Source organism: Scatophagus argus, chromosome 21 (genome assembly GCF_020382885.2).
Source record: "Scatophagus argus isolate fScaArg1 chromosome 21, fScaArg1.pri, whole genome shotgun sequence".
NCBI classification, from domain to species: domain Eukaryota; kingdom Metazoa; phylum Chordata; class Actinopteri; family Scatophagidae; genus Scatophagus; species Scatophagus argus.
The window spans coordinates 18,194,946-18,219,851 of NC_058513.1; the positions used below are offsets into that span (position 1 = coordinate 18,194,946).

The 24,906-nt window shown below is 43.4% G+C and overlaps 4 protein-coding genes across 6 annotated transcripts; 2 read left to right on the forward strand and 2 right to left on the reverse strand.

Moving 5' to 3' along the window:
* Positions 1-293: 293 nt before the first annotated feature.
* Positions 294-5,795, reverse strand: ccr10 (chemokine (C-C motif) receptor 10). The gene is made up of 2 exons (XM_046376174.1): positions 5,758-5,795; positions 294-2,952 (listed from the first exon to the last, which is right to left on the reverse strand). The coding sequence occupies exons 1-2, from the start codon at positions 5,780-5,782 to the stop codon at positions 1,844-1,846; spliced, it is 1,134 nt and encodes a 377-aa protein (XP_046232130.1). The 5' UTR covers positions 5,783-5,795; the 3' UTR covers positions 294-1,843.
* LOC124052207 lies at positions 5,092-15,917 on the forward strand. Of its 2 annotated transcripts, none has more exons than XM_046376178.1 (5): positions 5,092-5,204; positions 10,497-10,589; positions 11,330-11,497; positions 11,836-11,989; positions 13,644-15,917. In XM_046376178.1, exons 1-5 carry the CDS (start codon positions 5,132-5,134, stop codon positions 13,891-13,893), a joined length of 738 nt encoding a protein of 245 aa, XP_046232134.1. In that variant the 5' UTR covers positions 5,092-5,131; the 3' UTR covers positions 13,894-15,917. The 2 variants fall into 2 exon arrangements, with proteins under 2 accessions (XP_046232134.1, XP_046232133.1); XM_046376177.1 differs by lacking the exon at positions 5,092-5,204 and adding an exon at positions 10,128-10,287.
* Positions 15,918-16,059: 142 nt separating this feature from the next.
* On the forward strand, positions 16,060-20,301 carry LOC124052203 (C-type lectin domain family 4 member M-like). 2 transcript variants are annotated; one of them, XM_046376172.1, is made up of 7 exons: positions 16,060-16,667; positions 17,912-18,004; positions 18,279-18,395; positions 18,562-19,317; positions 19,457-19,608; positions 19,678-19,805; positions 19,927-20,301. In XM_046376172.1, exons 2-7 carry the CDS (start codon positions 17,917-17,919, stop codon positions 20,093-20,095), a joined length of 1,410 nt encoding a protein of 469 aa, XP_046232128.1. In that variant the 5' UTR covers positions 16,060-16,667; positions 17,912-17,916; the 3' UTR covers positions 20,096-20,301. The 2 variants fall into 2 exon arrangements, with proteins under 2 accessions (XP_046232128.1, XP_046232127.1); XM_046376171.1 differs by having other exon boundaries at positions 16,060-18,004.
* Positions 20,184-24,364, reverse strand: LOC124052202 (UDP-glucuronosyltransferase 1-2-like). Its single transcript, XM_046376170.1, has 2 exons — positions 24,248-24,364; positions 20,184-23,028 (listed from the first exon to the last, which is right to left on the reverse strand). The coding sequence occupies exon 2, from the start codon at positions 23,017-23,019 to the stop codon at positions 21,415-21,417; it is 1,605 nt and encodes a 534-aa protein (XP_046232126.1). The 5' UTR covers positions 23,020-23,028; positions 24,248-24,364; the 3' UTR covers positions 20,184-21,414.
* Between the last annotated feature and the right edge of the window lie 542 nt (positions 24,365-24,906).

Here is a 24,906-nt window from a genome sequence, read left to right on the forward strand (position 1 = left end):
CTCTTATTCTGTTAAAAGTGACACATGAACAGCAATCACACTAACCATGAATGTGGAAATTTACAAACAAATGTGATTTGTGCCTGCCTCTCCTCAGTGCCATCCGAGCTGAGCGGCGTCAGTGCGGGAGGAAGAGGCGCATCAGCAGCTGGCCTCTGAAAGCAGCTGCCCCGGGTTTTCTGAGAAACGTGCGTGTAAACGCCTCACAGATGTGAGAGTAGCACATCAGGCCTCAGCAGCTTCCTGTAGAGGCCTGATTTTAATCTGTGCTGATCCACGAACAAGGTCACACATTCTGCACAGCAGTGAGTGATGATTTAATAACGAGTGTAAACAAGAAAACACAACCTCTTAAGATTACATGACGCTGGCTTTAACATGCAGTCTACACAACATTTGATGACTGCAAGAATAATCAAAGTTTAATTATACGAACAAGTGAGTGGAGAAGCCGATACATCAAGACAAACAGTTTCTACTTGATCTAATAACGACTGAAAATACAGCAAACTATTAAACAGACAAATAAACAAATGTCACTATATGATATTAATATAGTAATATTATTATATAATGATAATAACAATAACTTGTATGCTCATCCAGTGATGGTACACAACTTATCAACACAATACATGCACTTCTTGGTCAGATTGGTTGGAAACAAGCTCAGGTTGTTACTTAGAGGTGCCACCATTAATTCCTTATTTCATCTGAAGAAAATCGGTTTTGATAATCAATTTAATTGTTTCAGTCATTTTTCAAGCAAAAATGTCAGACATTTTCAGGTTCCACCGTCTCAAACATCAGGATGTGTTGCTTTTCTTTGTCATTTTTGGCAGTAAAGGAGGAGTCTTTGGGTTTTGGACTGTTGGTTGAACAAAAGGATCAACCTGAAGACGTCACTTTGCACTCTGGAAAAATTGCTGCAAGCATTTTTTCTGACATTTAATTGACTGAACCATTAGTCAGTTAAGCATCAGATTAGTTAATAATTAGAATGCTCATATGTGACAGCACTATTATGATTGATTTAAGATGTAGACAGAGCCAACAGAAGCTGTGGAAACACAGCAAACAGCCGGCGGAGACTCTGTGGAGCACAAGTTGTTCATAACCTGACAGTTCAAAGTCTAAAACCCTGGAAAAGCAAAGTTCATGTCTAAAAATATATACAGTAAATACATCTGTGCATAATAACTCAGACGTGAGTGACAGGCAGACGACGGAATGACAGCTTCTCAGAGGAAAAGAAAATCGTTTCAGTCAGACTTTATTTCATTTGGCCACCTGCGACTGAAAGGTTTTAATATGTAGAGTCTAACAGCAAGCAGTGAAGCCGACAGAGTGAAAGCAGGTTATGGGATTTGTAGAATAAAAATACTGCAATGCTGGCTGGTGAAAATCAGTGACTGTGACCGCCCGCCTTTTGTCACATGTCGGCTGAAAAACAACTCCTGACCACAAGTGTGACCAAATGCTGCATTGGCGTCATGACAGGAGCTGCGTGTGACAACTCAGGACCTTTTGAGTAATAAAAGAAGTGTGTCAACAGCAACTCGTGAGATTTCAATGTGTCACCAACGCTTCGAGCAAAACGTTAATACAATTAAAGCAGCTTTGAGCGGCTCACGTCAGGACGCGCACCAATCGCAGCTGACTGTAGACACTCAGGTGTCTGCAGGTTGGCACTCTTACCCGACATGTGAAGTTTGCTTTCATTAAGATTCATTATTGAAACGTTTCATTGAAAACCCGCCGCTCCTGCAAAGGTGCGTCGTGTATAAGACAGGAGCATAAACAACCCAAAGCCGACAGCGGGTTTACAGTCCACTCTAAGGTATTACTTGGTTCCTGAAAGCTGGCTGGCGGGAGGAACTGGAGCCTTGCTGAAGAAGCTGCGTTCAAAAGGGGCCGTTGGAGAGGAGCCTGAGAGCACGGTGGGAAGAGGGGAGGAGGGGGAGACCGAGCTCACCGACTGAGGCGCCAGCTTGAGCCCCCAGTGGCAGCCCGAATCGTGGATGAGCCTCGACACGTCGCCACGGAAACGCACGCCTACCAGGGCGTACAGGATGGGGTTGACGCAGCAGCGGGTGTAGGCCAAAGTGCAGGTGATGTACTCCAGCAGGAGGCCACAGAAGTGCCCCGCCATCTTACGTGACAGCACCACAGTGTACGGCAGCTGGAACACCATGAACACCAGCACCAGAGCCACCATCAGCTTCAAGGTGCGCTGCCGGTGCCACTGCTTCCCCCGCCGGTGTGCCTGCCCTTCCCACAGCGTTCGGGCAATCAAGGAGTAGCATGTGACCATCACGAAGAGGGACAGGCAGAAGACGGCGATAATGGCTCCATTGGTGGCCATTTTGACGTGTCCGCTCTTCAGCACGCCGCAGTACGCACCAATGCCCTGCCCCAGCACCCCAGAGAAGAGGATTTCAGGCAGGCTGAGGACCACCGCAACAAGCCACACACCTACAGCAGCTACCGTCCCTCCTGTCAGGATCTGACTGCGCAGCCGCAGCATCTCCTGGGCTCGAGCCACCACCAGGTAGCGGTCGACGCTGATGCAGGCCAGCAGCAGCAGCCCACTGTACGTGTTGATAGCATAGCATGCACGCATGACCGTGCAAAGAGAAACGGGGAGGATCCAGCCCAGGTGAGTGTCGACGGCCTGTAGCGGGAGCGTGAGGAGCAGCAGGAGGTCAGCCAGCGCCAAGTGGAACAGGAAGATGTCGGTCGTGGAGCGAAGCCGGCGGCGACGGTAAAGGGCAAAGGTGGCGATCACCAGGCAGTTCCCCACCACGCCCAGCGGGAAGATCAGGCAGAAGACACACGTCTGGAACATCTTGATGGTGAACTCCTGCTCACCAGCCTCGCACCAGTCCAGGTCGTCATCAGTCCCCAGGGAGTAGCTGGAGTTGTCCCAGTCCCAGCTGTCGCAAGTCACTGCTGCTGGGGGAAAAGTAAAGACTAGTGAGTCATTGATCTTGTTCCCATCTCTGCAACATTTAACAAAGAAGAAGAAGAAGAATCCGCTGAACTTACACTGAATTTACAAATTACATGCAGTGAAACACACAGGAGCAGTGGGCTGCCACTGTGAGGCGCCCGGGGAGCAAACTGGGGCTAAGTGCCTTGCTCAAGGGCACATCAGCCGGCTAATGGACTCACTCACTCCACCACACAACCTAATTTTTTCTGCCCATCCGGTGGGGGGATCGAATAGAGTTTTTATTAAAGCACAACAATAAAAGCAAATAATTGTTAGCTACCGAGGCCCAAATAAAAGCCTCCAGTAGGACGTCTGTGATGAAGATCATGAGTCATTCTGAAGGTGAATTCTTGTTCCAAAACTTGTAGTGTTCTTATTGAACAGGTACCGGCCCGGGCTGGCTTTGGGCGGACTGCTGCACCTCGTGTCACGATATCAGGAAACACCGACTCCTCCACACATGCTGAAAGTGAGAAACTTGCAGCTTTGCTCTCCGGTTTGAGTAAACCCCCGTGATATTTGAGTCATTTTGCAGAGGGTTGCGTGACACGGGCATCAGGTCGTTGGCACAGGGGAAATCGTGGGCAGCTTCAGTCTACAGATCAGTCAGTGTCGCGTGCTAGCAGCCTTTATAGGCCGTTTCCACAATCACCACTTACCATTTCATCTTTCACTGTGCTACTGTAGCTGCTGGGGCTAATATTCAGTTCTGCTCCTCTCTCTTAATAACTTTTGGTCTAACTGTGTTGCTTGATGGCAGAGGCAGACATGAAGGAGTTGCCCTTAAAGGTAAGGATTGATTGAAAACGGATTGATTTAAACGTAAATTCTTTATTTTCTTGGAGTCCACAGACGCTTTCCAAAGTGGTTCTCAAAAGCTGTAAAGCTAATATGTTGGAATCAGGTGTTCGAGACAAGCAGTCGTGAGCCTAAACGCCACTTTAGTTGGCAGTTGAATGTAGACTGGGCCAAAATGAATGTTATGCTATGTAACTTTACACGCTGTAGAATAATTGTTGGTGTAATATTTGATGGTACACAGAAGGAGAAGAAGAGCGAGTTTAATTTAAGTCATGGGAAGTTTTGTTTTCTGATGAGCTCAAACTGCCAAACTTGTGATTCATAAGAGGATTTAGAAACTGCTCATCGTGTACACGAAGGGTTACAGCAGGGCAAAACATCTCGTCATATTTTATATTAAAGCTTTGTTTTCAAAGTACCTTAACTACCTCACATTTCTTCTGTCATTTAATTACTTCACAATCAGTTGTCAGTTTTTAAACCAAATTATCATTTTTTTTTTGTTTGTTTTTGGAACAAATCTTTGCACCGTGGAACAAAATATTTTATATATTTTATTTACACTATATATATATAGGGCCTATGTATATAGATATCTATATATACTGTATATATGTATAGGCAGCGCTCCTCTTACTGACTGATCGTAATAAATTTGGTAACATGTCCGGGAACATCAGCAGCCGTCTGTCTAAAATAAACCGTTTGTCTTCAGTATAATGGAAGCGGATGGCACTTCATACATTTGAAGGCCGTCCTCGTGTCAGGACGGAGTGTAAACGTTAATGGTGTCTTCCTGAGCTGTAACACTAAGCAGCTCGGTTAGCTCAGCCAGTCAGTCTCTCTTTAAAACGAGATGAGACGGTAAAAGCAAAGTTGTTTTCCTCATGCGTCGTCTTCGAGTGCCGTCGTACTGTAGGGACTGCAGACGTCCCAGCAGTTCTTATCTGCTGCTCACACCACAACCGTCTGGATGGACAAACAGCAGTGCAGGGAGGAGGATCAACTGACCCTTCAGACTTTAAACATTTTCTTTGAGATCAGGTTAAGAAGTTAAAAGTTAAAAAAACAGATTTTAACTTCAGTGAGATCCAATATATCTGATCAAATAATTATTTTAAAGTTTGCAGTGTATTTGTGTCAGTGGTGGGGCCTCGCGGTGAAGTTCCTCTCTGGCTGCCAACAGCCTCCTGACCTCGTCTTTCCCGCTCAGGTTGCAGATGTGAACCACACGTTCCTGCAGGCAGCAGCTGGATTGATTATCTTTCAGCGGCGCGTCAGACGCAGTTGTTGTCGGGCTGCTGGCATGCGGGATCCCGTGAGCAGCAGCATCACATGTACAGCCAGTTTCATTTCTCTTTTCGCTGTAGCAGCTGGGACAACGACAACATGCGTCTGCACTATTACAGTATGTATTTATTTAAGATTTAGTTCCTGTTGCGTGTCACACAAATGTTATTATTTAATTTTCTAGGAATATGAAAACTGCAAATCTCCAAAAGAATGCGGATAATTATCAGTATTAACAGTATAACTGGAATTAAACGAACCAGACGTTTTAACCAACCTGTGCGGTGCTCAGACAGTTGAAAGGATTTTTGTATAAATTACAGAAATGACTCACATGACTTTTCTGATTGACCACAACCTCACCGCCGGTTTAGTACTGAAGTGCAGTAACAAATAACTCACTTCAGAATTTAATATCAGTGAGCAGCAAAATTAACTGAATACATGCAAATGTATAAGAATGTGAAAATGCTGTACGCCACATTGATCAATCTGTTGTTAGTGAAGGTATTCACTGGCCTTTTGTGTGGAATTGCTCTACATATATGAATTTTCCTTAAACATCTCTACAATCAATTATTATTCTCTGGTTGTACTCTTCATCTGCCATTATTGGCAGACTCTGAGTCTTTTAAAATCTTAATTTCTGAGATTTCCTGAAGTGACCTTACCTGAGCAGTTGGAGGCGTTAACCATGTCTGGAGTTGTCATCTTGGGTCTGTGGTGGAGGTTTGAGGAGACGGCCCTTTTTAAAGCAAGCCTGCTGGCTCACAGTCAAACACCAACAGCCAATGACAGCCGCTCGCCTTCTGCCCGCACTGGCTAAACGTTGGTGAGGCCTTTGTGGTGCTGTCGTATCTCTGACACTCAGTCTCTGGCTTGCTGACCGTCTGCCTTTGATCTGCGATGAAATTTGCTTACAGAAAAGTTTTGACTGCGTCAGCAAAGCCAGCAGGTGTTTCGTCCTGCATGTGTCTGCCACTGACTGCTCATACGTTTTTGTAATTCTAATCTGCGTTGAGTGCACTGATTTTTACACTCACAGCTGGAGTTTTGATGTGCCGTTGCATGTGAGAATGTTTTCCCTTTGACAGACACAAAATGTGTCCTGATAAGAACAGAAGAAATCCTGTGAGAGACTCATGATGTCATAAAGGTGTGAACGAGCACGTCTGAGTGCGACAAAACCTGCTCACCACCTTCTCTTGATTTGTGCTAAAATGATCGTTTGTGGAGCTCATTCGGTCACTTAGTGTGTTTTCACAGTTGGTCCGTCCTTTTAGCCGTCAAAATGAAACTCTTTCAGCATTTTTTGCACATGCGAGCTCAGCAAAACGCTCTGAAGCGAAGTGTGAGGAGCACACAGCAGCTCTGTTACAAATATGGATGTTGAGTTTGGGTTTTCTTTACTTCTGTGGCCTAACCAAACTACACACCACAGCCATGTGGAAAAGGCAAATACAGCAGCTGCCATCTTGTTTCAAGCAGCAGTGAAGGTCTGAGAGCTCCAGAGGAACTACAGTGTGAACAGAAAGAGGACTGAGGCCTCTTTGGGTCACGTTGTGGTCCACTTTAAGGGGGCTGAGGTCGGTTCGTTTAAAAAAGACCACATGGAAAAAAAATCCCTTAAAGGTCTAACTGATCGCCCACAGGGCGGCGCTATAACCACTGCACACATGGCCAAAGAGCTGAAGCTGCATTTTACATTCAGAATTACACTAACACTTCATGTGAGAATTAATTTGATGATTATTTTATTGATCAATCTGTGTATTGTACTGTTCTGCTTGGAAAATGACTCAAATGAAGGAGTGATTATAGACAGTTTAATTTTCTGTCGATCTGCTCGTCACCACAACATGAGTCAGTCACACACACACACACACACACACACACACACACACACACACACACAGCCACAGCCCGATTAAATCACAGACAAATATGACAAAGCATCAAATCTGTCAGATTTCTCTGCTTGTTTAGCAGTTTGTTTGCTCTGCAGCTCCACACCGGAAACCAGAGTCACTCAGTTCAGGCTTCATGACAGGAACTTTAAATGCTAATCTAACGATCTGCTCTGGTGTCAAGACGGTCCACTTTGAACCAGGCATCTGAACCAACTCCCGCATGCTAATGACCTGGATCAAACTGTGGTGAATGGCAACATGTTCCGAATGTGAATTTTTAGTTTTAAAGTAAAGTTTATGTAAGTTAAAGGTTAGATAAACACACCACAGAGACACAGGCAGCCAGCAGCTTTGGAGCTTCTCACAAAGCAGCTTATTGGAGAATAAAAAGCGGGAAAAGTCACACACTGGACTCTCCTGAGGAAGATCCAGGCTCTGAGTCCTTGGCTCGTGGGTGTTAATAACAGACCAGAAGTCATACTGTGTCATAATATGTGAAGTGTTTGTCAGCTTTACCTTCACTCTTACTGTGTGTTTATTACTGCTAAGTTAAGGGTGGCTCCCGGCACGCAGCAGGGACCACTGAGGCTGGGCATGCTGGTTTTCAGAGGGTGTGTTTGATTGACCTCGCTGCACCAGTTCACGCTGCACACACACACACACACACACACACTGCAGGGATGTTCACGCGATGAGCATGAAACCACAATGCTTGCTTCAGACGCTGACAGCAGACCATGAGAAAAATAAGCCGTAAAGTGAAGTTGCTCTGGCTTGTGGGAACTGCTTGGCAAGCCGGCAGCTGGCTGAGATGTTGACAAGACTTCATCCACAAAGTGGTTTTGTTAACCTGCGATGTTCGCCCTCGTTTTTGTTTGTCAGTGTGTCTCTTGTTGACTGTGAAAGTGGTGACCTTCCACCTGACCTGTGACCACAGCGCTCAGGGTGGCTTGTGATTGGCTTCCTGGCACGTTAGCTACCTGTTCTGAAACGGTTTGACCTCCTGCTCTCGTTGACCTTTTCTTCCTTTCTTTCTTTCTTTCTTTCTTTCTTTCTTTCTTTCTTTCCTTCTTCCTTTCTGTTTTTGAAAACACATTTGAGTTTATTCACTTCTAATAGGACACAGTTTGTAAAGAGTTTATCAGATGTGTATGTTGTTTTTTGTTTTTTGTACATGAAAAAAAACATAAATAATGAAGACTTTATAGATTACTAATAATCCATTAATGAGAACAGCGTTTGAATTATAATAAGCCGTCAGGTGTCAGTAAATTATTACTTAAAGGCTTCTTGCAGTAACTGTGAAAATGGCTGTAAAAGTATCACCCTTTAACACATCACATCAACTTTTAACATTTGTTAATAGTTTTTATAAAATGTGATGTTACTGTGTTACACAATGCAGAATGTAATGTTGCATTTTTATTTTTATTTTATTATTATTGTTATTATTGTTAGGAGAAATGTTATTATGACCAGTAACAGCAGCAGCAATAAATATTTGGGTAAATAAACAATCTACATGTGAGCAGGGCTGCACATAATTTGGACGATAAATATTTCATATTTGTTCAGTTTCACATTGAACAAAGTAAAACAGAAAATCCTCACAAAAAGGAGGCCAAACCCAGAGAATTTAACATTTTTACATTTTATTATTCATTCATTCATTCACTCATTATTATTATTACTTAAAAATCACATCAATTAATCAGTTATCAGTTATTTGCTGAGACTCTTTGTGCCAAGCTGAGAGGTAAACACATTAAAAGGTATCAATTAAATTCCACGATAAAGGACTGAGGTCACAGATGGGTACGTTTGAATTTTCACACAACACTGCACATTTTAATCTTTACAAAGGTTACATTTACAGCTGAGCTTCGGTATTTATCTGCACTTCCTTCCACAGTAAACTTGCTTTTGCAATACAAAAAAAAAAAACCACACAGATAACATTTTTGATTGATGGGACTCAGATTTTGATTTCTTTCAAAAACACAAATTAGTGTTAGTGTTAATTTAAACGTCCTTCATACAAAAGCAGCAGTCGGGGTGGCGGGCGGCGTCGCGGTCGTGACATTACGGGGTTTCTGCACATCCTCAGTTTGATTTTCTGAATTCCACTAATGTGGTCAACATGCAGCAGACCCTCGAATTCCAGAGGAGCTTCCTGTCTGCGGTCAGGAAAGCACTGACATCCTGCATGTTAAAGAGCACAAAGCACAGGAAGTTGTTGCTTTTTACATGTGGTAGTGAGCGTGTTAGAGGCGCACTCCTGTGTTTAAGTCTTAGCTTATTTAGACAAATAAAATCAACACGAGTATGTGCACAAAATACAGGAAACTCGACGGCTGTTTCACAGAGTGTTTTGTGCGTGTGTCACTGCTGCTGCCAAACGCTCTGTTGCAAACATATCAGCGCTTTGTGGGAGCGAATGGAGATGTTGTTTATGTGTTTCACCAGCTTTGCCTATCTTGCATCAACGCACTGCACCAGCTTCCTGATCCCAGCCCTGTCCAGACAGCCACCTTCCCTGCCACGAAATGAAGGAGGAAATTCCTTAAGAGTGTTTTCACCCACTTTCTGAGGCGGAGCAGGAAACTGGGCAGTGCTGGCCCCCCTTTGTCCACAGGACCACCAGCACCAGGGCAGTCCCAGTCCAATTAGGAGACATATTAATGTGGTATTAGGTACTGTGTTGTGTATCTGCTCCTAGAAAAATCGAGTGCATGTGAAAAAGCGACGATAAGGATGTGGTGACATTGCATGTAATCACTCGACTGCAGAAATCCTTGTAACATATTTTAACAACTGGAAACGTGAACGAGCCGTGTCACCCACCGCAGCATCGGGTATTTTATGGTGACTGCAGTAACATAACTTGAATGGTTGTAGTGAAGCAAAGTAGAAGTACACAGTCCAGTCATCTCAGAGAAGACTGTGGTAGAGCCGTCAGTGTGTATTTATTCCTCCTTTAATTCTACGATTTAGTTTAACAAAGAAACCCCACGGGTCCGCGTTAAGTCATCCACCATCACTCAGGCTGTTTATCAGGCGCGTTTCAGCCTCACGGGAACACAAACACACGTCCACACATGCACGCACACACACAACAGTCGGCAGTGGTCGGATAAGGAGGGCCGGACTCGTTTCCTTAACACCCTCAGCTCTCAGACCCTGAGCCTCACATGGCAGCTCAGGTCAGCGAGCGGCCTGCGAGGTTCCTGCTGGTCCCCTCATCGCCCTCCACCATGATCCTGTGCTTGCTCTTGGCTTTGCTCATGCACGGTACCTGTCTGACTTCACACACAGGTTTCAGCTTAACGACGTGCTGTCCTCTCAGTGTTTCCTGTTTTGTGGGCTTGCTGCTGTCTCGGGGTCCATTGCTTTCCCCCCGTGTGTGGGACTGCTGAAGGACAAAGCAGATGTGAGTCTTTCACAACATGTCGGACTTGTTCATGTGATGTTAAACAGCTGTGCTGGATCTGTGTCCACAGGTGCTGTGGATTCACAGCCAGCCAACGTGACAGAGCCGGGGCCGAGTGAAGCCGAGGCGAACCAAACGTCCACCGAGTCCAACGCTGGCAACAGTAAGACTTTGGACTTTTCATTTCTTGAATGTGAGCACCAGCTAACGGTTAGCAGCTGGGACGCTGCGAAATCCTACAGCTCTGCACGAAATACTGTTTTAGTTTGCATTTTTGTAAGTTGGGCTCTCAGAGCAAAATTTCAACTTTTTGAAATTATTTTTTATTTGTAATCCAAGACTCACAAGTTGCTTTTTTTTTTTTTTTGCTGGATTTGTACTGAACATCTAAGAAATCCTCGAGGAAATCTGCAGTTTGTATTGATAATTACTGCAGGATGTTACACAGTGATGCAGTACAGGAAAGGAAATTATTTTTACCGGACTGAAGAAACTTAAAGTTAATATCTCCACTAGTTCTCACTTTCTCGCAATCACGTGTTAATAACCTCTGCCACCTCTAGAAGTTATTTGGTTTACTAAATATAACTTTAGAGCTGAAAAACCAGCTTTAACATATTCTGTTTGCCCAAAAAGGATTATTTTCATTTCTTTGAAATCTTTTAGAGGAATAATATTCCTTTAAATCTTAATATTGATTAATCTTCACAGCAGATGTTTTTTTTTTTTTTTTTTAAAGAAACATTTTATAATAAGCCTTCATGGAGTTTTTAACACCACATTCAGTGTTTTTATTTAACAGGAAGATATTTGTGTTGTGTCTGTGTACCAAATTATTTTAGAAACTTAAGAGACTACGTGTGCATTGAGTTAAAGGAACGAACATTGTAATATTTTGTCCAGACACACACGATGATGTCATCCGATATTCAACACACCAAGAAATTACGAGCAATAACTTCAGCCACGCTGCTCCACCCGGCAACGAGACGTCCAGGTTGTACAACCATGAGAAGAGTCAACCTGAAGAGCTGCAGAGCAACCAGACGTCTTTCATCCCAGAGGACGATGGTGAGCTCTTCCCTTCATCCAGCACAGGACAGGAAACGCCGGCTTCATCTGCGCCTTTGGGTTTCCTGTGTTTGATTAACTACACCATACATGAAATGCTGTGTGGTGTCAGCAATCCAGTTTCACTTTCAGGCCACTCATAACTTCATGAAATCGGGGGAAAATTCAAATGAAGTGTAAGCTGAGTAAATCAGAGGATCTGTATGAGATATCCCATCCGTCTCGCACAGCGAGGCGATCCGAGTGATATGCTTTAATGACGTAAACTGGGGTGTTGTTTGGTGTCTTTGTTTCCCTGTTGGTGCATAACAGAAGTATTTTTTTGTTTTACTTGGCAGAGAATTTTCAGAAGCAGGAGACTGAGTTTCCATTCAGGCACTGTGATCAGGACATGTTGGTGATCTACAGTCACAGCATATGTGGTGCTGCTTTTCACGCAGAAATGCAGTCAATCAGCTCAGAAAACTGGTGTGTCCTGGAAAACATCATCAGGTAAGGCAAACAGTCTGGGACTTTTCTTGTTTTATATGTTTACTTTTGATTTTATTCTTGTTTCAACACAGTTTAATTTCCTCATTTTATTCATATTATAACTAGTAGTAGTAGTTGTAGTGGGAAATGAGTAATTACTTCTTCTGTTTCAGTGTGAGTCATTACTAAAGCCAGCTACAGTAGCTAACTTGAGTCAAGTCACTTCAGTCTTTTTCATATATCCAGGCCCAAAACCAAAAATGACAAAAACAAGTTATTGATCACTGAATGTGTTACTCTACAAGGTAAATCTAGAAAGGTGATCAATCAACAGGATCTGAACGGCTCATGTAAGGCTCAGGTGCAGCACCTGAGCCAGTCTGACACCACCTAAACCACAGTGTGGAGAGCATCAAAAACACATGACTCTGATGCAGGCAGATCTGATGGGTGTAGTCGGTCCCCGGTGGACCCGTTCAGCAGTTAAGCTTCGTGGGTGTCGTGTTGTCCTATGTTTTAGACTGGGACAGGCCGGGCCCAGCTGTCATGTCAGCGAGGGCAGGCTCTGGAACTGAACTCTCATTTCAGCAGCACTGTGGTTCAGAAAGGTCATCTATAAGTGAAGTATAAAGTAGGAAAATGTGTCATGTTACCACAGAACACAATCCATGAAACATTCAGTTCAGCAAACCTGATGACAGACTGCCCATTCAGTTACATGTGTGTTACATTTATGTTCCAGCTGTGCAACCATTAGTCACTTATCAGTTTAATAATGGATTAGTTGTTTTTCAAGCAAACAATGACAAATATCTCTTGGTTTAAGCTTCCCAGATGTGCTTTTCAAAACAACAAAAAATGTTATTAAATGCCACTGAGAGCATTTCTGACGTTTTATACAGAAAGGGATTTGTCTATGAATCGAGAAGATATCAATACTAATTATGCTCACCTCAAAAATAACTAATGCACACATCATGGATGTTTCTCTTATAATTGACTTCAGAGTTTCTCCTCCCATAAGCATGTCCGTTCACAGGTCGGCGTGTAATTGATTGATAAAATGTTAAATGTTAATTAGCTTCACCGGTCTTTCCTTTGGTCAACTGTGAGACTGCAATACCCTTTCTGACCACACAGACTGACGTTTACCGGCAGCTAAGACACACGGGGGCGCTGTCTCACGCATTTGAGGAGATTTTAAGGATTGATCAGATAATATGATAATAACAACCATACGATCATGATCTCAAATTTTAAACGCTTTATATCTGAAATTTGGTCTACCCATGAAACAAAAAAATATGTATAACAACTCTTAGTGTGGTCATTCGGCTTTGCATGTCTAGCCTTAGCTTTTAGGGCTGCAATAATCATTATTTTCGTATTCAATTAATCAAATAATCATCTTCGTGATTAATCTATGACTTGTTCGGCTTGTAAAACCTTTGAAAACACAGAAAAATGCTATAGCTCAAAAGGCCATCTTCAAAATTCTTGTTCTGTTCCAACGATCAAAAACCCACTGATGTAATCAAAACATTTTGATTTGACTGAACCGCTCATTAATGGCTTAAACAATGAATGATTATCAGAGTTATAGTAACTTCCTATAATAACTTCCCTGCAGAAGGTGTAGTCATCATTAAAACATTGGTTTCTCTATCTGTTACAGACCATACAACGACATGACGCATTGCGTGGAGAAGGTGTCTTATGTCAGCAGCTGCTATTATCCAAACCCCAACGTTCAAGAGTTCTTCCTCGACATCCACTCGATTTACTTCCACAACTGTTCCAGTGAGGCGCTTCTGCTGGTGGATGCTCCTCGCAGGACGGTGATCGCCCTCACTGTCATCCCGGTCAGCTTCATCCCCCTGCTGGTTTATCTGGTGATATCGAATAGCAAAGGTCAAAAGTCTTAGACCTGCACCATCATCACTCTTACATGTTACACATGAGAATATGCCCCACAAACTGCTGTATGTGTGTGTGTTTTATAATTGTATGCAAGTTAGCTTAGCTTAGCACAAAGAAGCAAAGGGAAACAGCCAGCCTGGCTCTGAAGCTTACAACATCACACGCATTTGGTGTCACATCGTTTGTAGTCAGTCACTGTCTTTGACCCGGAGACATCAGGAAGCACTTGATACTCTACAGGGCCAAAAGTATGTGGACATCCAAACAGGTCATTCCAATGGGAATTTTGTAATCTGCTGTGAAAACAACCTCCACTTTCCTGTGAAGGTTTCCGCCAGATTTTCCTTTTCGTCCAACATCAGTGGATGATGAGGACGTCAGTCAGCTTTAGGCACAGCAGCATCGTCGTGTTGCAACAGGACGAGGGCCGAACACAAACTGTTTGAACAGCACTATAAAATATCACTGTAGGCTTCGATTTCTCCTCACCCTCAAACGCTGAAAATCTGAATTTTAGCCTCACTGAAATGTCTGCACGTTTGCGGTGAACAAAGCGTGAAATACGTTGTGTGTGTGCCGTGAGAATGTGAAACTGACCCAGGATGTCGGCCGAGTACCTGCAACAGTGTAGGACAGGCATTAAAGCTGAAAGTGTTTTATCATTCAGTTCATGCTGTGTTTTTTTCTGTATCGATGAAAACAGGAAGCTCTGAGAAACCCTGAAAGGAAAAGGGTTTTGGATGTGTTTTTGTCCCTCTCTTGGTGAGATCTCTTAGTAAGCTCTTTTGAGTTGTTTCTCAATTCGCATGTCCTTTTTACTGCTTCAGGTTCTTTGTGTGTTTTATTATTTGTGCAAATAATTAAAAAAATAAATAAACTAAAGCAAACTAAGGAGGTAACGGCTGCACACATGCAACAACAACATTCAGCAATTTGTGTTCCAGTGATAAGTCAGCCTGCGATTTATAAGAAAAGATGGTTACTGTGGTTCCTGGTAGCACCGACCGCATGTGTGTGTGTGTGTGTGACGATGATGCATATTCCTGTAGTTGTGGGGACACAACGTTAATCATAAATAAATTGCTTTAAGGTTAGGCTGAGGTTAGGATTAGGTTATGGTAAGGTTAGGATTAGGCAAGTAAGGAAATTAATGAGAGTGTAAATACATTTTGTTGAAGAAAGTCCTCACAGTTCCAGTCTACTGTGATAAAGGCTGTTGTGTGATTTTGTTGTCGGTTCGCGGTGAGTCATAAAGGATGTCTAAGATAAGAAGAATCATTAGCACAGAGTCTCACTAACAGCATCCCTGCTGGTGCTGTGTATGCACCAGCAGAGCACACACACACACACACACACACAAACAATTTGTTTCAGGTCAACACCACAGCTTCCTTCTTCACACCCACAATGTCACACACTCAATCCACCCTCTAGTTTCTAGTCACAATTTTGTCTTTTTTTATTCCATATGAAACTACAGAGAGCGCAGTGATACACAGCTGCTCGTCAACATGACATTACGTTACATGACGTTCAACGATTTGTCAGCTCAACTGAAGCAACGAGCACCCGATAACCTGTTGTGAAAGGTGGCGTAAAAGAACTCATAACGCATAATAAATGTGACATCGAACTCGCTGAGGACGCTTCGTTAACGTGTCTGCGTGAAAAGACGGAAACATTAGTTCAGATGCAGTACGTGATGTCCCTCGGACGGGAGATGGCGGCTGTTCAAACATGATGTGATATCAGCGCTGCGGCTGTGTTTGTTTGTTTAGAGCACAGCGATTGTGTCGCTTATCTCGCAGCCTCTGTTGTTACCCCACGTCCTGCTGGGAGCAGCATGTTTGACTGTAGCAGAGTCACATCATTTAGTGTCATGATGAACAGTAATGCTGTCCCTCATTGTTTCTCACTGTGGCACTTGAAGCAGGTCAAGTTCAGTTCAGAGTTTTAGAAAGTTGCCTTGAGTCGGCCACATTTGGATGTGTGCTTTTGTTTTCCAATAAAATACAATCTTGACACTCTGTGGGATTTATTTAGATTATTGTGTAAGATATTCACAACATGACCAAAAGTTTGTGGACATCCTAACAGATGTGCTATAGCAGCCTCCATTGTTCTGGTTTGCAGGGCTGCGGGGGTTGGCTCCCTCCCTCCCACTGTCCTGGGGGATCAGGCCTGGCTCAGTTCTTCCACACTAAACTGGGAAAACTTCTCTGTGGTGCTGGTTTTGTGGCTGTGGACATCATGGTGTTGGAACAGGATTGGGGACTTTGGGGATTTGTGTTCCCAGCCTGTGGGGGTTTAACCACTGATCTAAAACATCATCACTGTATGCTGCAAGATTTCACCTCACTGGAACTAAGGTGTTCATGACAGCATGTGCAGAGCTGTAGTTTAACTTCATCAGCAAACTGCAGTGCTAAAAGGACACACTGCCCCCTGCTGGTTCAAATTAAAAAAAGAAAATTATTCTCAAAACTAAAGCTCGGCTTGATTCCTAAATTGGTCAAAAGTTTTAAAAGATCATGAGCCATTTTCATCTTCAAAAGTAAGAAACTCAGTTCAAAAGCCAAACAATGACATACAGTGACTCAGTCAGTGACTATTGTTAAGTGAGAGATAAGGTAACATCAAACAGAACCGACCATTATTAGAGTATCTCCACCTGTTGGAGGCAAAGCAGCAGGGGGTGAGAGGCCTTTAAATGAGCCGTAGGTTCTCAGGACAGGCAGTATGTGTTACTGACAACAGACTGGGAGGCACATTAACTGAGGTAAGTCACGTTTGATTTCTAACTGATTTCTGCATGTTTCCATCTGTGCTGTACAGGCAGCAGTGGAGCAAGTGGACTTTTATGTGACCAAGTCAACCTGCTGCATTATCAAAATAAATACTGCATGCAAACATACTTTTATACACAAAAAGTATGTAAACATGCTATTCTTCAGCAGAAGTTCTCATTATGCAAAATGGCCCCTTTCAGGGCTTCATATTCAGTGATGGATTTAGCCAGAGCAACAGCACCACATTAAAAATACTCCATTTCAAGACAAATCCCTGTTTGTTTGTTTGTTTGTTTGTTTTACTGAAGTAGGATCAACTCCTGTCAGCAACATGCATTTAAAGTACTGTAAGTGAAAGTACTCATCAGGCCACACAATGACCCTTCCGTCTTATATTTTTATGGATTATTGTTTTTTTTTCAACTAATTCTATATGAATTAGGGTGCACTGAACCACTGCTTCATGCTGCGTATTTCTACGCAAAAGCATATGTGCATACATAAAATCTTTCTAGTAATATAACATCCATTACATAAATGTAATGGAGTAACAGTATTTATTTAAAAAAGTTATCCTTAAGTACATTCAACCATTAGTTTCATTATTAGGCTCTACTGTACTGCACAAATTATTATGACTTATTGCACATTACATTACATTAACTTGACAGACAGAGATGCATAGCAACAACAATAAAAACAAAAATATGATATATGACTGATATCTAAAAGAAATATACAAATATGACTAAATAAAAATAATAAGAGTAGCAGGCGACATCCAGAAGGAGGTCCAACCACAACCCGTGAGAGACGAGAAAGCGCAAAGACTTTAGGGAAGAGGACAAGTTAGTAACGTGCATTAAGAAGAAGAGGGAGGGGAGGAGCTCAGTGCATCATGGGAGATCCCCCGGCGGTCTAAGCCCGCAGCAGCATAACCAGGGGCCAAGCCGAGGCCAGCCCTAATGCTGAAGAGATGCTGTGATGCTCTGTGGTGATACATAACAGGAAAAGCACGGAAACACTTTGTCGGTGGCGTCAGGCATTTAAAAGATGTTGATTTTTGTCTGTCTGAAGATTTAGACCAAACAGAGACCAGAGACGAACAAAACCTCCACACCTGAACTTTAGCACAACGAGTCTTTGTTTATGCGTCCCTGACATGAGGAGGGGTTTTTGAAAAGGGGGGTTGAAAGGCAGCTTTTCCTTCCTGAAAGCCTCTCATGCTGTACAGGTAAGATGGTCGGTCATCAGTGGCTCCCCTGGATTAACAATCCAAACTCCAGCTCGATCTCAGTGACTTCAGCCAAGCAGGAGCAGGAAATGTGTGAGTCATCTGAACGCAACACTTCTTCTTTAAACATTCATGAACACTGAATACACATGACACACTATAGGTAGGTAGTTACAAGCTGATATATTTGTTGATTTGCGTGCAGCACAGTTGTGATATTATGCTGTATATACTTGATAAAAAGGAGATGTTTGTAGTGTTATCTCCTGAAACAGAATACAGTTCATATAAAACCTTCATTATAAAACTTGTACACGTATACTAATAATAATAATCGTAATAATAACAATGATGTTGCTTATTTTAGCTTCAGATCACCTCAGCACCAGAAAAAATGTGAGCTGTCACCACTTCTGTCCAGTAGTCGGCCTCTCGACGCTCTGCTTGCTGCTGCTTGTGGCCTGTGCAGCACTTTCTGTCTTGTGTAAGTACAGAATCAGAATCAGAATCAGATTTGCTGGCCAAGTATGTTCACACATACAAGGAATTTGACTCCGGTTACACAGCAGAAGTCTGATTTAAAAAGTTTAAAAGGTGATTGAAGATAAAACAGTGAAGCAGCAGAAAAGTAATGATTCTTTATCCCTCAGATAACAGCGAGTCAAACAGCAGGCCAGAATGGAAAAGCCTCCTGTTTGACTACCAGAACATCAGTGATGGCTACCTGACTCTTACTAAAGAAAACAACGACCTGAGAGCCCACAGTGAAAGCTTAGAGGAGCGCAGAACCTGGCTGGAGGAGCAGACCAAACTCCTCAACAGGACTTCAGCCAAACTGACGGCGGTTAATCTTGCTTTGAGTCTGGAAAGCACCGAGCTGATGGAGCAAATTGTGAATCTGACCTCTACAAACTTACACCTCACACTCGAACATGAGCGTCTAGTCCAGCACACGTCCGAGCAGGAGGAGGAGAAGCTGAACATGTCGCAAACTATCCAACATCTGCTCGACTCCAACACTCTGCGAGAGGAGGAGCGGCGACGACACTCCGAGGTGAGCCGCCTCCTCAGGGACGAGCTGTTCGAGCTGCGGGAAAAGCATCGAGAGCTCCTGGAAATCAACGACAAGTTTCAAGGAGAGATTAAGAATCTGACCGAGCACATCGCAGCCCTGTTGGGAGACGACTGCGAGAAGGCGTCGAAATGCAACACGCAACAACTCCAGGAGAGAGCAACGGACCTTCAGGAGCAAAACCACAACCTGAGCTTCCTGCTGACGAAGGAGAGGCAGGAAGCAGCCGAGCGAGAGGAGCAAAGGAACGAGATGGAGGTGGACCTGCACGCAGTGAGGGAGGCCTACCACTCCCTAGACCTCTACTGCCCCGTGGTTGATCACAGGACGAAAGGTACAGTTGTAGTCATTTTCACAGCGTCAGTCGCAGCTTTGATTCAATTAATTCCGCTTCTTTGAGAATTTCACATTTGGCAAGCAGATGACTGTTAACTACAGATAGAAACTGACACTTTCTCAACGTTCTTCTGCAGAACGGGTATGCAAAAGGTGTGAGGACAGCTGGAGAGTTTTCGAGAACAAGTGCTACTACTTCTCCTCTCGTGTGCTCACCTGGAGCTCCAGCAGAGCCTGGTGCCAGACACAAGGGGGCGATCTCCTCACCATTGACAGCGAACCAGAACAGGTAAAGAAGACGACTTGTAAGAATCATTTTACCAGCACCACAAAATTTGAACCCTCCTTCTCCTTATAGAACTTTGTTCATGAGACCAGTCGGGCTCTGGATCAGAGTGGCACCAGGCTGTGGGTCGGTATGACGGATGAGGAGGAGGAGGGTGAATGGTTCTGGGTGGATGGCAGCTCGGTCACTTCAGGTGTACAGTAAGTCGCTGTGAGGGTACCTGTGAGAGTACTTGACAGTACAGCAGTCAGCCGGGGTTGCCTGTGAAGTCATATCTCGGTCTAGGATTATTGAACCCAGCTGCTCCCTCTCTTGCTCCAGGTTCTGGCTGAGCAGACCAGGAATGGGCACTGAGCCCGATGACTGGAAGCTGGACGACCCTCTAGGAGAGGACTGTGGACACATAGACACCAGCGAAAACACACTCGAGTCCTGGATGGATGGTTCCTGTAAGATACCTTATAGATGGATCTGTGAAAAGAATGTTTAGCTCATCCAAGACATTTTTTGTATTTGTCAATTCAGTGTACTTACAGCAGTAAAACACTAATTTGAATTTTCAGTTTGTGGGGGATTGTGGGACTCTATCTGTGCTGTATACAATCGCTGCTATGTATTAATGGTGATTGTGCACATTTTTTCTTTCAAAATAAAACAATATTTTACCATCAGAATCCAGTTTGTCATTGGTCCTCTGCAGGGAGTGGAGACAGTTTCTGCCAGGCAGTTTGTCTTTTCTTACATTTTATTTACATTAGTATAAATCTGATATAACAGACTACATTCATGTTGAAATGTTGATCCTGATAAAAACATAAAACAGACAGGAAACAGCCAAGAAAGTTCAAATATTTTCTAAACCACTGATAGTCAAACCGTTGGAGGTTAGCACAGACATCCTCTGAAAAGAAGTCAGTCTATCTGCCTACTTTTCCCCATTGTGGCATGTGGCACAGTGGAAACTGTGCAGATGTTTTTAATACTTTATGTTTACTTTGTGTTTTGTTGTTGTCTGTCTGTCGTGAACATGATGTCTCAGGATTCTCAGGATTTGTGATGGTGAGACTCTCACAACATTGACAGCTGTCTCTCAAAAAACATTTTCAATGTGTGTTTGTCTGTTTTTCCAACTTTCCTACTCTGCTGGTGGCTCTCAGCTTCAGGAAAACTGGTCTTTTCCAAAACACTTTTCCTCAACGTTGATGGAAAACATCATGTGGTCAAGGAAACTACCACGGTGTAAAGAAACTTGCAATATCTCCTTTCCTTTTGCAAAGGATGCTCCAGTGTATCCTATGCTAAAGGAAATAAGAAAGGAAGCACTGAAGCGTTTTTCCTTAGCGTTCAGAGAATTCAACCAGCTCTTGTCTTGGCCACCACTTTGATACTTCTGGGACATCTCGTTCAGTTAGAAACCTTCCAGAGCAAAACTGTTTACATGCTACTATTAAGCCTGCATAATGTTTACCGTGTTTACCTATTTAACTTTGCCGCTATAATCCATCCTGACAATCAAGTCATTAAATTTGAATTCACTGTCTGGTCATCATGAATATCTGTACAACTGAGTTTGCACCCATCTTTTCGATGTTGAGATTGAGCGTAACAGAAATGGGGAGAGTTGGAGACATGGGACTGTGGTAGTTGTTGACTAATTTCAGTGTGGACCAGAGTGGTGTGTCAGAGTGTCTGGCAGGTCATCATTGGCCTCCCTAGAGATACGTTGCTGGTATATCTCAGAAACTATCTCCAGCACTAAGATAACTTGCTCATTTTAATCAGCACTAATTTGATGTGAGGAGTCAGTAACTACTCCTGCTTGGGTTTTCTTTTCCTACACAGTCTAAAGCAAAGAAATCGTATTGATCCCACTGTAATGGCTGTCAGCATCAACAAGACTGCTATCAAAAAGCATATAACATCCACAGAATAATAGGCATACCAGGGCATCTTATAAGACTCAGTACGTAAATGTGAAGCCCCTTTGTGCCTCATCACAAACTCAATCCAATAAAGAGCCGTTTCCAGAGGGTGCATTGGTTTGTCCCGATGGAGAGCAGAGAGACGCTTCATGTTATTTCTGTAGGAGGGGTTGTGAAGAACTTCTTGAATTGCTTCCAGAAAGTTCTGCCGAGTGACTGTGGTTGCATCCACCACCTTAGCAGCTCCTCGCGTTTCCAGTCTCAAAACGTTCTCAAACTGGTCAAACAGGAGGGGTATGCCCACCATTGGCACTCCATGGTAGATGGACTCATAGATCCCATTAGTACCACCATGAGCCACAAAGGCTTTAATCTTTGGATGACCCAAGAGGTCGTTCTGGGGCATCCACTTTACCAGTAGGGTGTTGTTGCCTAGGTTATTGGGGCGCTCACCCGCATGCCTCCATATGACCTTTTGAGGAATTTGGGCAAAGGCAGCAGCAATTTCGGAAGTAATTTCTATAGGCAGACTTTTGACCAACGTGCCAAGAGACATCAGGATGAATCCATGCTCTCCTGAACTCTGAACAAACTCCTCCAGCTCTGACGATAAAGGCTCAGAAGGCTTACACTGAAAACCACCAATGTAGACAATGTTTGGCATGGTGGGTCTGGGGAATTCAAAAACAAAGTCCACCCTCATGAGCCAAACGTCTGCTCCTTGTAGGAGGTGATAGAACTTCACATCAGGACCAAAGTATTTTTCCACCAGCCTATCGTAGTGAGGACATACTATAAACTTGTCGATGCATGTGTTGAGAAAATAGTGGAATGTGTTCTTGACCCTTTGCCCAAAGGTCATCTTATCTGACATAGCATTTCCTGAAGTTGGAACATAGGATGTTGGAGATGGAGCTACCACAAAATGCCCTTCTCCACTGGTGATCCATCTCACGTTAAATATAGTCGGCAGCTTAAGTTCATGAGCCACCAGAACTCCCACAGGCAGTCCTGGGTCAATAAGAGCCATATCAAACTGAGTGTCACGAATACTCTGCATTAGAGTCTTGTTCTCAAATATTTCTACCCCCAACAGACTGGCCTGTTGGTGGATTTTTGACAACGCACCAAGCATTTCCCAGTAGAAGTTCACAAAGCCAATAAGAGATGCTCCTTCTTTCTTGATCTTCAGCATCTTAACCAGGAATGTTACAAAGAAGTCCTGCTCCTCTATGCTGATGGCTTCTGGCAGGGAGACTGTGATGGAGCGGTAATGTGGCGCATCTTCTTTGATGTACCAGCTAGTGGCTGTGCGGACCACAGTGACCTCATGACCCCTGGCATGGAGGCTCTGGATAATCAGGTTCATGTTGACCCAGTGGCTGCCATCCACGGGAAACACAAGAATCTTTCCGCCCTGGACACCGGGACTGGCCAGGACGAACCCACTCACCACCAGAACCAGGAGTGAAAGTCCTGGGATGCTCCCCATGGATTAACTCTGAATAGAAGAACAAACATAAAAGTTTAATGTGAGCAAACCCAAATTCTGAGAAATAACTGTTAATTATCTCCCTCCCAGTGACAGACTCATCAAACCAGCTGGGAATCGCAACCAGCCACACCAAACACCGACTGAGGTCGCGTCTAAACTCTGTTCACCCCAACACCAATTATGTCAACAACTATAACAATAAAATATTTATAAGACCTTTGAAAAAACAAAACAAAACTTAGAACTTTACTAATTAAGATTTCTGCATACAAAATTTATGAAAGCTTATAAAAGATGATGATAAAAGAAAGCTTATAAATGAAAGGACTGCACCTAGTGCACCAATCTATGCATTATAACAGTCATGGGTGGCATTTTTTCACACATTTTACTTACATAATTTTACTTGAGCAACATTTTCAATGCAGCAGTTTTTACTTGTACTGGAGTATTTTTACGGTGTGGTATTAGTCAAACTTAAGGGGAGTTTCCTTGTAAACAAACAAAAGTCATTCAGTTTGCATTCAGGTTTGTGTCTTGATGTTTCATGAACATTTGCAAAGCCAGTTTTTAAAGTATTTCAAATCCAGCACTGTTCACATCGATCTTTACTAGCTTGTTTTCTCATTTTCTTCTTCCCTCTCTTTGCTGGTGGATTGACTGCATATCACCTGTGGATAGTTTAATGTGACACAGAGTTACTAAAAGTCTAAAACTTCATATAGGAAACCTTTAAATTAAGGTTCCTCTATCACTATTTGTAACAAACAGTTATGAGGTTTAAAGCTTTTGCCTGTAAATTCGTGACCTGTGGCAGGGATTTACAGATGAAACTAGAGAGGAATTACTACATGGACACCGAAATCTGACAGATCAAAGTCCAGTGGACGCACAGACTAACTAACGCCTTGTTGTTGCTATGATCTCTAATCCTGTTGTCTGCATTCAGCAAGGACTTGCTAACAGGCTAAAAACACTAGCAGCACCTCCATTCGTAACATGCAGAATGAAAGCATGCCCTCGAGCGTCCACTCGCCTTTCTTCATGTCTGCTGTTGAGAAAGCTGAAAGAGGAATATAACAGCACAAACTTTTGGCTGCAGGGCAGCAACTTGCAATCATCAAAAACTGTTGAACAAAGTAATCTGGATTCATGCAGAACTGCCTGTGAGCACAGCCTCATGCCTTCAGAGTCATGCTCTGAAAAAAGAAGTGTTACCACCTACCTTAAATCTCTCAAACAATGGAGAAATGTTTTGTGAATCTCCTCCTGACCAGTGAAGCTCAGTGCCTGCATGAACTGGAATTCAAACTTCAAACCCGATTACTGTGTTACATAAGGAGGAGGGTTTGGTGGGGGGAGGGAGGCTTCGACCAATGGACTTCAGATGCATGTGTGTGTTTTGAAAGGGGAGGAGACGAAGAGTTTTCCCACCGGACTCGCCCTCACAGTGAGAACATGAACCCACACACACACACACACACACACAAAGTGAAGTAACACAATATTTTCCCAAAACGCTTTTTCTTTTGTGGAGAAATCTCGCCTGCTGAGACCTGAACAATGAACTCATCCTGCAAAAAACTGTCCAGGAAAGGGAAGTATTTGGTTTCCTTCAACAACTCCTGAAGGAATGATTGGGCTCTTCAGCAGCGAGTTGCTCACTCGCTGTGTGCTGTCTGGTGCTGAGCAGGCCTTGAACACTGGCTTTATCGGAGCTTTTACACTGAAAGCCAACAAGCTGCCTGCTGCAGTTCCTGTCACATTCAGGAGCCTGAATATTTCTGAGGGCCACAGTTTTCCCGAAGAGGCTTCTGCTATTTCTTTCAACAAAAGGGATCCATGAAATATCAGCTCATGTAAGAAAGTACAATTGTGCTAAGT

Coding starts and splice junctions, on each gene's coding strand:
- LOC124052203 (XM_046376171.1), top strand. CDS start 17,917: ATGGTCGGTCATCAGTGGCTCCCCTGGATTAACAATCCAAACTCCAGC. Junction 19,609..19,677: donor TTGACAGCGAACCAGAACAG/GTAAAGAAGACG, acceptor TTCTCCTTATAG/AACTTTGTTCATGAGACCAG. Junction 19,806..19,926: donor TCGGTCACTTCAGGTGTACA/GTAAGTCGCTGT, acceptor CTCTTGCTCCAG/GTTCTGGCTGAGCAGACCAG.
- ccr10 (XM_046376174.1), bottom strand. CDS start 5,782: ATGGTTAACGCCTCCAACTGCTCAG. Junction 2,953..5,757: donor TAACGCCTCCAACTGCTCAG/GTAAGGTCACTT, acceptor TTCCCCCAGCAG/CAGTGACTTGCGACAGCTGG.
- LOC124052207 (XM_046376177.1), top strand. CDS start 10,188: ATGGCAGCTCAGGTCAGCGAGCGGCCTGCGAGGTTCCTGCTGGTCCCC. Junction 11,498..11,835: donor TTTCATCCCAGAGGACGATG/GTGAGCTCTTCC, acceptor TTTACTTGGCAG/AGAATTTTCAGAAGCAGGAG. Junction 11,990..13,643: donor GTCCTGGAAAACATCATCAG/GTAAGGCAAACA, acceptor TATCTGTTACAG/ACCATACAACGACATGACGC.
- LOC124052202 (XM_046376170.1), bottom strand. CDS start 23,019: ATGGGGAGCATCCCAGGACTTTCACTCCTGGTTCTGGTGGTGAGTGGG.